The sequence below is a fragment of the Nicotiana tomentosiformis genome, chromosome 3, assembly GCF_000390325.3.
Source record: "Nicotiana tomentosiformis chromosome 3, ASM39032v3, whole genome shotgun sequence".
Taxonomy (NCBI): Eukaryota; Viridiplantae; Streptophyta; class Magnoliopsida; order Solanales; family Solanaceae; genus Nicotiana; species Nicotiana tomentosiformis.
The window spans coordinates 125,959,656-125,971,691 of record NC_090814.1 but is presented as its reverse complement, the minus strand read 5'-3'; the positions used below and the strand labels follow the sequence as shown (position 1 = coordinate 125,971,691).

The window sequence follows — 12,036 nt, the reverse complement described above, 5'->3', positions numbered from 1 at the left end:
ACAGTTAAATTTATACGTGATTTCTAGACAAATGAACTAATTTGATCCTGAAATAATGCAATAATTGAAGAAATACACGATACTTAGCCTTAGAATGTAAATGAAATAACAAAGATGATGATTCCGTGAACACGGTTTCCAGGAACAGCTATGATGAGACCAAAAAGCAAGAAAGTAGAATTGTAGAAAGCTTTGTATAGAATAAAGTGTAAGTTTTGCCAGATCATTCGTATGTGCTCTACAATGACAACGGGGCTCACTATTTATAGTTATCTCTAGGGAAGGAAGTCATAGGATCATGTCCTCCTTTAATGTCAATTATGAGGGTCATTGATGAATACGTAACGGTGAACATAAATGTCAAATTCTCCGTAACGGACCGTCGCTCTTAATGCTGCAGAATATTCCCTATTAAATGTTAGCGGGCGCAGAGCATTTAACACACCTTTATGAACGTTATCCTTTCCGGTGACAAGCGAAATGACTGCGTTTGGTCTTCATCCATCCCTGTCTTGAGTTTCACATGTCCTCCCTTTAGACGACCACGTGTCATATCATATTTCACCCTATACAATCACTAACCACGGGCAATTAATGTATTCTATCACCTCAATCTGTAGCTTAATCATCAAAACAAACTAATGAATGTAATTTTATGTAAACACGGTTTGTAAATAATATTTTTTTAACTTTTAAACCATTGACTCATCGAGGGTTTTTAGGGTGTGGGCGGGTGGGGTTAATTGGTTATGAGTAGAAATATAGGAGGACTAGCAGTTTGTTCTTTTCTGCAAAGTAATTGCATTATTGGAAGCGTGCATTTATCATTGAATTCATCACGTCTGCCCTTTCTCCTCTTTTTCATTTTTCTTTCAGTAGAAATTAAAGGAAGAAAGGTGTGTAAAAGTGTGAATCGTGAAGTGTGGCAGTCGGGAACTTATGATTACTGTATTTGGCTGAGGGTGCCTATGTGAAATAACTGTCTGAACTGAAAGTGACACTACGCATATATACTAGTAGAGCTAGTCCAAGATCCTTACTTTCTTTTACATTTCGGTTAAGTTGCTCAAACTTTTCACTTTTGTTGTCGCACTCGTATAGATACAATAAGGGTGTGAGATCCGTATCGAATCTGATCAATCGATTTTGGATACTTTGACCAAAATCGATGGAGAAATTCGAGATGGATACAATATCTTTTTCAAATCAAAACAAAAGTTAGGGTGAAATTGAAGAAAATGCAATACCTTGTATATAAAAATTTCTATGCCATTTCTTTTCTTTTTATCTCTTTCTCGGATTCTCCTCTTAATCAATATTTTCTCCTTCTCGGAATACCTTTAAGTTTTTCACATAATGTCTCATAATTTATATATATTTTTATAACTCTAATTTTAGATATTAGAATTATTTTTAACTGAATCCCTGCATTCGTATCCGTACATAGATCCGTATCTCCAAATCTTTAAATTTAAATAATAAAAGATCTGACCTCTAGATATGCATATGTATCGGGCACATGCACCCGAATCCGAGCAACTTAGCATTTCAGTACTGCCTCTATTATCTTATTTATAATTCCTTGTTAAGTAGTATTATTGTTTTCAAAAGTAAAAAAGAAACATCCTAATTTCCTCCTCTTCTTCATCTTCCATTGCTAGTTCTTCTGTCTTTATCCTTATTAGTGGTGGCAAACGAGTGGGTCGGATCAGATATGGGACGGGTCGAAAACGGATAAATTATTCGACCCGATTCATATTTAATATGGATAAAAAATGGGTTAATCGGCGGATAATATGGGTAACCATATTATCCATGGCTTCGTGAAGATGATCACTTTTGGGAGAATTCCGATCCTAGTTTACCAAACTTGAGAAACTCTCAATTTGGGGCTTTACAAATATAAAAATTAAACCCATTAGTTATCCATTTTCTAAATGGATAATATGGTTTAAAAAGTTCATTATCTAACCCATTTTTTAGTGAAATAATATGGGTGATTAATTATTTTCTTTTAACTATTTTGTCACCCCTAATCCTGATACGTCCCTTAATTACTCCAAGTTTTTTCGCCGTAAGTTTGGGCTATAAAGCAGTTGTTGATATTTTTCTTTTCACAAGTGACTCCTCATTAATTAGTGCATTGCTAGAGAGCTTTGGCTGAAAATGGTCTATGAGGAACTCAAATTAATTATAACTGTAGTTCAATATATATATATTTTAATATTAAGCAAAATAACTCATAATAAAATGATATAATCGGAATTCTAGACATTAGCCTTGTAATCCTATTAGTTTTAAGACATATACTACACGTTAGGAATTTGTTTGTGTGTATCTAATTTATTTGTTTACTTTTATTATGTTTATATATTTCACATTAGTTATGACATTATTATGATTCAACATCGTATAGAATATTTTCTTCTCTTTTTTGAATGAAATGCTGCAATTAATCGGATTCATTTATTTTTTTGGATGATGTTTACAATTTGGGTTCAACAATGAAATAAGACCATATTTAGAGTACGTATTTATTTAAAACTCCATATTTATCTCAATACATTTTTTTTACCAATATAACCTACTGATTTAATGTAAAGCTTGATGTAATTAAGACTTTTTTTCTACTAATTTACTTTAAATACTTTCAGGTATAAACATATAATACTACATATTAGCATGTAAACCTGATACCTTTAGGAACACGTTAGGTTTCCTTTTAGCATAATTACTTTCGGGATAAAAATATATTTTCAGACATGTAATCCTATTACTTTTAGTATATACTTCTTAAAAATTTCTATTACTAATTTAATTTGAAAATATATTATAATGTCTTATTACTAATTTAATTTGAGAATGTATTATATTGTCCAAATCCATTTATAAAAAGGAAGTCTATATTATTATAAAAATACGAATACACAATATTGATAGAACAAAATAGCCTTAAAATATTAAAAATAAGAACTCACAGGGAACGAACATAACTGTAATAACCTATTTTTTGGGCTACAATACCTTCTATATTGATTATTTTTAATATTTAAGATTTTAACGTTAATAAAATTTTGTCTATTAAATTCTTATTAAAAATATGTAGGAAGGTTGAATAAAATCAATTCCATAAAGATCCTCCTTATTGGCAATACATTACTACTCTATAATGTCCAATACCAATAAAAAATAAAAGTAATGTTAAAAGGAATGCATAAAGCGTTGAAATTAAGAAAAAAATATCCCAACGATAATATATTTTTATATTATATTTGAATTATTTTCCTACTCAAATAATTATTTTATCAATTTTATCGTGTAATATTAAAAAATATACTCAATTATTAAACAACAACTAAGAAAATATTTAAGAATATAAATATGTGCGAAAGAGAAAGAAATATGGTTGGTAAGGTCAATACCACTAATAATTCTTCAAGCATAAAGATCTAAAATTAAAATGTCAGATCGATCTTTTTACTCTTGAAAATAAACTTAATGGTGAATAAAATTATAATTAAGATTAAATATTCAAAACAAGAGATGAACTAATATTAAAATATGAATCAACACAAAATAAATTATTTTTTATTTAATACCAAATAATTAAAATTTTCAATTAATTATTTAGTAAGAGAATCCAATTCAATTATTTTTTTATCATCATATGAGTAAAATTATTTTTCAAGTTAAAACAAAAATCTTAGGGGTCATTTGGTACAAGGGATAAGGATAATAATCACAAGATAAAGTTTGAAATTAACTTTATCCCATGTTTAATCTGGGGTATAAGCTAATACCGGATAATGTTTACACTAGGTGGGATAACTAATCCCATGGGATATCCCACCTCATGGGATATACCACTATTGTACCAAACAACCCCTTAGGGTACATAAATTTATTCCATAAAAAGAGCGTTAGAGTACAAAGTAAAAAAAGGTTAGTATAGTATTAAGATTCAAAACGCCATACAAGTGTCTGAGGAAGTACAATCAAAACTAAATCCTGAACAAGAACATGCTTTCAAGATCATATTATAAAGAGTCGACTTTGGTATAGCGGGATTTTTTTTTGTAGATGCCTACGGCGGAATCGAAATAGTATTTTTATGTCATGCATTATTTGCAAATGTCAGACCACAAGCATGATACTTTTAGCAATAATGACAAGTGGTGTACCAACAATACTTTTATTATAAGGCCACCCACTTTAGATTTGATATACATCTTTAAACAACTGAAATGACCATCACAAATATATCAAAGCAGCGCAATCCCGCTAATAAGGAAAGCAAAATTAATAAGATGTGATGAAGCGTTTATGGCTAAGTGTCAAACAATTGAAACAATTGGCCGGAGTTCTAGAGATATATTGAATGTCAATGAACTATTTTGATGGAAAATTAATGGTTTGGGAGGTGATTTCTGTCAAATACTATCAGTAGTTTCAAAATCGACGAAAGGAGAAGTTGTAAAAGTTAACTTGCCAAAATTATACTTATGGCCTCAAATGAAAAAGATTCAACTGATAAGAAATATAAAGTAAGAACAACATCCAATATTCAATGACTTCTTTCTTTGTATTGGAAACAAAAAAGAACATCCAATAAATTAAAGATGATTTGATTCTTCCAAAACACTTGGTTATCAACCCCAATGATAATTGTAGTGCATTTAATAAGGGTATATTTCAATCATTAGATTAAAACACAATTTGCAAATTGCATGATAGAAATTTAAAAGCTATTTTAGCTAGCACAAATGAATATGTTGATCAACTAAATAAAAGGTTGATAGCAAATTTCATGGTAAAAATAAAATATTTTTCAGTTTTTGACTCAGCAGAAGATGATACCAATAATTATTACTAAAAATAATACTTAAATACTTTAATACTTTAATACCAAATGGCCTTCTACCATACATGTTTGTTGTCAAGTTTATTATTTCTTACGTATGTTAGTGTCATCGTATATATAATAGACAAAGTTAAATTGATATTCCGTTGTACATAGATTGATTTTGAAGAAAAATATGTCCGTCATGCTATTGAAAATTTTAGATCTGCCGAATAACTTATGTAATAGCACACAAATGGTATATTGAAGTTTTGACAATAACATCATACATGAAAAAATTATGATATTGGTCAATGTGCTTCTAAGTATATTTTTATCTCTGAATTCAACTTTGGTCTTCCGAAACTAAAGAATATCCTTTTAAATTTGTGTGAAAATAATTTTCAGTATGTTTATATTTTGCATTTATTGGACTATATTTATCGCAATAAGTTTTCTTGCACAAACAACTATATGTTGCACTTTCAAGAGGAATATCAATATTGACAACAAGAGTTGTGGTTATGGCAGAGCAACCAAAGCATTAGAAGAAAATGTACACAAGAAAAAATATCATCTAGAAAGAAGTGTTCGGTAAGATACCATCACGTTAAATACTTTTAAACTATAATACATTATTATTTAACTAACATGACTAAATTAATCATTTGTGTAAGTTCTGATGATGTCCTTTCATTTTGAATTCACGTATTATGCTAATGTAACAATACACTACTAGAAATTCGGCAAAAACTGACCAAGGTCGACCGACCAACTTTGGTCGGTCAAAAAACCGGCTAAAAAACCGATCAAAGTTGATCGGATTTTTAAAATATTTTATTTTTTAATATTTTTTTACGAAACCGACCAACTTTGCCCGAATGACCCCTTCTAATAATGAGAATGTGGTCGGTTTTCTTTGGCGAAAAAATGCGGGAAACTATTTTTGAGTCTCGCAAAATTTATTTTTCAAGAAACCGACCAACTTTGGACAGTTTTTCAATTAAAATAAATAAAAATTAATATTAAAAAAACCGACCAAAATTAGTCGATTAATTCGGCCGGTCATTTTAAAAAACCGACCAACTTTGGTCGGTAATTTTATTTTTTAATAAAACCAACCAACTTTGGTCGGTTATTTTCGTGCGAAAATACAATTAAAGAGTATAAATCAAATAAAAGACAGTCTTAAGATAAAATGCACTAATAGTCTAGTGGTAGAATAGTATCCTACCATAGTGCAGACCCCGGTTCGATTCCCAGATGGTGAATCTTTTGATTACATAATGAAAAAACTGACCAACTTTGGTCGATTTTCTTTTTTGCAATATTTTTGTTTTAAATTTAATTGACCGACCAACGTTGGTCGGTAATTTTCGACCAACTTTGGTCGGTATGCCTTTCCGACCGTCAAAATACCGTCCACGCATAAATGATCGCGTTTTGGTCGGTAATTGGCCATAACCGACCAACTTTGGTCGGTGTTTAGCGGATTTCTAGTAGTAATATTTTCCGCTATTTAGATGATTTTTGTATTATTATACATAAAATTTCTCTCATTAATTAAATTTTATTGTTCTTTCATATAGATAAATATTTAAACGATCACGTGTCATTAATAACGTGCAATGCACATTCATAGATACTAATGTATATATATGCTTTCATAGTTATTGAAATTAACTGTAGACCCTCAGGGAAACATTTAACCAGTCCCCACAACAATTGATGAATTTTTGAAAGTTATGGTTATTCCTATCAACATGTATACTCTCTTCTCACTCCCCAAAAAAGAAATTGGTTTGAGTGCCAAACATATTAACGTACCTTTTGACAACTATAATAGTTACGTAAACGATTAAAAAGCAAATTAGTGATTTTCTTTTCCCTATTTGTTTTCCTCATCCAACTAAACCTCTCGTTAAGGATTAAAGTCTAATAGACTTCTCTCTCTAGAGAGATTTTGCTTTTCATAATGTTTCTTTATGATTTTTATTTTTAAAAAAAGAGCAACGAAGGGTTAATTAATTGAACAGCAATTTGGAGCTTATGTTCCCCTCCTGTATATACTCTTTTTTTGGATTTTAATATACAAGGTAGGGGTCTAATTCAAACCCCCGTCATACCAAGGCAGATTTAATTAAAAAAACAATGTTGGAGCTTATGAAAATGCTTCAAGTTATGGACATCACCACGATAAGTATACCCTAAGGAGTAAAGTCCAATTGTAACTTTTAAATTAATCTTTCCGGAAGGTAAAAATCTTTACATATAACTTTTAAGGACTAAGGAAGCTCTAGGGTTTAACTAGAAGTAGGAGTGACAGTTTTTCTTAAATAATCTGAAGGAAAAGATGATGCTGGGACACGTACAGTTTGTGGGCTTGAAATAGCTGCTGTTATTAGCAATTAATTAGTAGCACAGTCCATTATTCATTCTGTTGGTCTGCAGAAGATCAGATTGTATGGGATCCTCCATTTATGATTTCTTATTTAAACTGTGGGGTAATGAGGTAATCATCCATTTATGATTTCTTCCCTATATTTGGTTTCATTTCAAGGTTCAAGAGGGAGAAATTGGGAAATGTATATATAGTATTCATAGTTGCTTAACCTAGGGATTTACTTGTTGAAAATTAATTTCAGCAACTTGCAAGATTTGTAGCTAACTAGGGTTCTAAAATTAGTGCTTAATTGCGCAATTATGACCAAAAATTCTGTAATGATCAGCTCTTGGCCTGTTATGACTGTAGCCAGCTCTAGTCCTAATTAAGAAAGCTGCTGCCTGTCAAAAACATCTTCTTAATTGTTTTCGTTAGGGTTTAACGGTGGTTAAGGGGAAACTTCAGGACTAATGTTTCACAGGCGAATCCAATATTATAGTTAGTGATTTTAAAACGAGTGTGATCTTATTTTATGTATATATTTTAATTTTTTTTTGTATCTATGCATATATGTACAAGACATGCACTATATTCGCCTCTGATTATGTTTTTCCTCTTTCGAGTGACTTTTCTTGTAGGGCAGGCAAGGGAGAAGCTACATGTATGACCACCCTTCGTCAGAAAGTTACACTGCATATATAGATAAAATATTAGGTTTTAGAGATATATAATATATATTGAACACTCTTTGTTGGAGAATATTTTTCACTTTCTTCAAACTTGAACACCCTTGAGAAAATTCCTAGCATCGCCACTTCGGGCAGCAAGCTAAAATTTTTAATTAGCATTTTTAATGTATGTTTGAATTTCTGCGGATACAGTGTTACCGTTCCTCTCCAGTTACCAAATGGAACAGTTGTTTGGGATTTGATCATTCTTCTTATCCTTTTCTTCTACAGAAGTTGAACTACAATGATTTTTGCAATAGATTGGTGCTTTTGAGAATTTATACATAGTCCATTTCAGACGTTAGTAAATCTTAAGGACTTGTGGAGTTCCTTTTTACCCTTCAATAAACTGCAAAACTTGAAGAAATTAATTAAAAAGAAAAAATTCCCTGATAAGTATAGCTAATTTTAGTTAGTAAAGTCCAAGTTGCTGCATGCAAATCTCACTGCAAAATATATAGAAGTGGTCCTTTCTCTGTATGTACGTACTAAGTGGGAAGTCTTTTAAGAACTTTTATATGGATTTGGTCCCTCCTCTACAAGTGTAGCTGCAGCTTCTATCAATAAAATAATCTCATCCAGCTAATGAACTCCTACTGTATATATGCACCACAACTTTGGGATACCATTGTCCCACAAGTTTATCTAATTAATTTTTCTTTTTAATTGATAGTATTTAATTACTGAACATTCTTATTTTCATGATTATGTAAATTATGTCAGCATCTTTCAAAGGTTTCAAAAACGTACAAATTCTACTTTCCTCTTAAAGGAAAATAAGATTATATGGTACTGGTTTAATTTTCTCAAGGATTTAATTATTCTGCTCTCTTTACATATTTACTTGTCTAGGCATGCATATGATATAAGTAACTATAGGATGATTAGCCATTTAATTTCTTTAGTACTAGTAGTAGTTTTCTTTTTTCTAAGTCTAGGGTGGTCCCTGTGAGGTTAACAGTCTACCTTTCTTTTGTAGCATCATTAAATAGTATGACAACTGAAAATTAAAATGTGAAACTGTGTTAGAATGACCAGCTGACTAATTCATTTTGCAAACAATTTATTCATGGAATAGTCTAGATATGTGAAAGAGTTAAAGTTAAATATATTATCAGTGTTAGAAATATTTACAACGTGTAATTATTTTAACTATTGTAGCAGACTAGTACGTAATTTGTCTTATTTTCATGATTATAAATCTCACATTAAAAGGAAATTTATCTGTAGTTATATATCATTTGGGTGACCTGATAGTAATGTAAAAGAGTTTCTAAACTAATTAACGATATATATAACTTAAACTCAAAATTAAATTAGTCCTACTAACTCTAGCTATCAAGTCTGTCCGTGTCAGCATCTGTAAGCGCCACATGGCCACGGATTTGCCATACTTCTACTTTCCTCTCTGATCTGATATATGGCATAGTAAGAATCTAATTAACATTTCTTCTTTCCCCAAAACTGGAAGTTTATTCTCTGCATATGAGTTGTTATTTTCAGAAAATTTGCTCTAACATCCCATTTTGATGCAAGGCTGGGCGTATAAGAGGAAGTAACGTTATCAAAAGCTCTTCCATTCTCAAGGCTGTGAGACAAGTTGAACTTTATCTGCTTCAAAACCTAATGTGAGTTTAACTTGTGACCTTTAACATTCTGATTGTTTATTCAAAGAAGTAATTTCTTATCTCCAGCTAGATATTAGTCATCCTCAGAATTAAACTCTTGGTTTAGCGGAATTATTTTGGAGGTTCAATTTGTTATAAACACCACGAGCAACGTAACCCTAATTATCTTCACAGCTCCAAATTTATCCAAATCGAACATAAGTTAGAATCTACACAAGAATTTTTACACGTACTCTTGTCGTGATTGGATATCTCCTTATATTCCTTTTTGTGAAGCATTACTTGCTATCAGATCACTAATTTTAACTCCATTTCTGTCGAAATCAAGGAAAATCATTTCTATCCTCTACTTGATGCTTAATGTTCTTTTTTCCTTTTCATTTCTAGTTGTTGATTTTTGTAGATCGAGGATGAAGAACAACAGATGATATCATGAATTCAAGTGGAAACAATTTTCAGGCGAAGCAAGAATCTGGTGGAACCAACAATAGTAAATTATTGACCTCAAAGGCTACTACATCAACAAGTTCAAGGCAGTGGGGAGGCTTTAAAAATCCAAGAATTGTACGTGTATCGCGTACTTTTGGTGGAAAAGATAGACACAGTAAAGTCTGCACAATAAGGGGTCTTAGAGATAGAAGAATTAGACTTTCAGTGCCCACTGCAATTCAATTGTATGATCTTCAAGACAGACTTGGTCTCAGCCAACCTAGCAAAGTTGTAGATTGGTTAATTGAAGCCACTAAACATGAAATCGATAAGCTTCCACCATTACAGATACCACCAGGATACTTCGCTCAGTTCCAAGGCGATCATCATTTTGATGCAGCTAATTTGAGAGCAAAATCTAAGGTAATTGATACGGACACAGTATATGGAAAAAACAAGTCTATTGCTTCAAATGAGCAAGAAAACCAAGAAGAAATTGGAGGTTATGTTCCTCAAATTTCAGCTCAGAGTTTCTTTCCATTAGTCAATAAATCTCCTAATTTACCAGGCCTGATAAACAGCAGCATGCCTTTCAATTCCTACTATCCATGGGAGCCTAATTCGAACTTGTCTTTAGCTCATTTTGGACAACCCCAAATAGAAGAATCGTCCCAAAACAATTTTCCTTTATCATTGGCATCATCCTTGTCTTTGCCTTCAGGTTCTCAATTATACTTTAATCCAACAGCTACAACATTTTCACCTATGATATCTCCTTATATGACCAATTATCCCATTGAAAGTGATCCGAGGGCGCAGTTGAACCATTTCCATTTCTTAAGCTCAAGTTCACAACACGTCCTTCCAAATCCATCAGTGCCAACTCTTAACTTGATCAAACCCTTCAGTCTGAATGACAATCCAAGATGGATTCATTCAAGAGAAGATGAGGATGATAGCCAACCACATGAAGGCGGCGACAATTAATTCTAAGATTGGATCAGGAGAAGAAATTCTAGTATCTACTAAGGGGCTTGGAGCCTTAATATCGGGAATTATACGTTTCTGCATAATACAATATTATTTCAAAGACAAGATCATGTACCGGATAGAGCAAACAAGATTATGCTAGTTTCCTACATCAGAGGTACAGCAATACAGTAAGACATTCTATCTCTAGTACTATATACATTTATAAAGTTTTATATCTTTTCTCTGCAGAACATAATATTTTACTTAAACACAGTTTATATTACCACTGCGTGGTAAATGAGTATTGTATTTGCAGTTTTTTTGTGGTTCCTTTTCTTTAATTCCTTCCTCGTTTCTTGGTGATTTTTATTTCTTTTCTCGGGTGTTATTAAAGTGGTATAAATTCTATATTATGGGTACCATTGGAATATGATTAATTATTTAGTTATACATATCGAAATTGTCTTTAGCATTATACTTTGCATTCTTCTTAGAAATTAAAGTGTCCCGAGCCCTTTTCTAATTATAAATGAATTAAAACTGCAATTTGCAAAATTTTAAGGTAAGTAGGGAAGTGGTGTTAACTAGAATTTGGAACTGATCACCTGATAAATATGAGCTATACATCTCACACTTTCTCTCTGATTATTATCAGTTCTTAGAAATAGGATATCACTACATTAAGAAGTTCATTCACTGTGTTCAGTCTGACCAATATCGCATAATTGTCAAATTGTGAGAGCTTATTGATCACCAAATACCAAATAATTCTACTGCTTCATCTACTTGAAGCTTTTATTGATGCATGCATGCAAATGTTACTAAGCGAACTTCTTTCATATCCAAGGTTTAGACAAAGTTATAAATTTCCTCATTATTCTTTCCGCAAACAGGAAATAGTTACTTCTTGTCTCAAAATTATGCTACGCTTGCTAGTAGGAGTCTTAAGATCATTAAGGGTTCGTGGTTGTTATCATTTCTTTTTCTCAAATAATATTAGTTAGTTGATGATGGATAACGCACGATTATATTAGTTGAGCAATTGCCTAATTATAT

At 31.5% G+C, this 12,036-nt stretch overlaps 1 protein-coding gene across 2 annotated transcripts; it reads left to right on the top strand.

The window, feature by feature from the left end:
- The first annotated feature begins 9,385 nt into the window (after positions 1–9,385).
- Positions 9,386–11,399, top strand: LOC104112588 (transcription factor TCP5). 2 transcript variants are annotated; one of them, XM_009622555.4, is made up of 2 exons: positions 9,386–9,579; positions 9,983–11,399. In XM_009622555.4, exon 2 carries the CDS (start codon positions 10,012–10,014, stop codon positions 10,993–10,995), a length of 984 nt encoding a protein of 327 aa, XP_009620850.1. In that variant the 5' UTR covers positions 9,386–9,579; positions 9,983–10,011; the 3' UTR covers positions 10,996–11,399. The 2 variants fall into 2 exon arrangements, with proteins under 2 accessions (XP_009620850.1, XP_009620849.1); XM_009622554.4 differs by having other exon boundaries at positions 9,967–11,399.
- The last annotated feature ends 637 nt before the right edge of the window (positions 11,400–12,036 follow it).

Bases quoted from the DNA above. Each gene is read 5' to 3' on its own strand.
- LOC104112588 (XM_009622555.4), top strand. From the start codon at position 10,012: ATGAATTCAAGTGGAAACAATTTTCAGGCGAAGCAAGAATCTGGTGGA.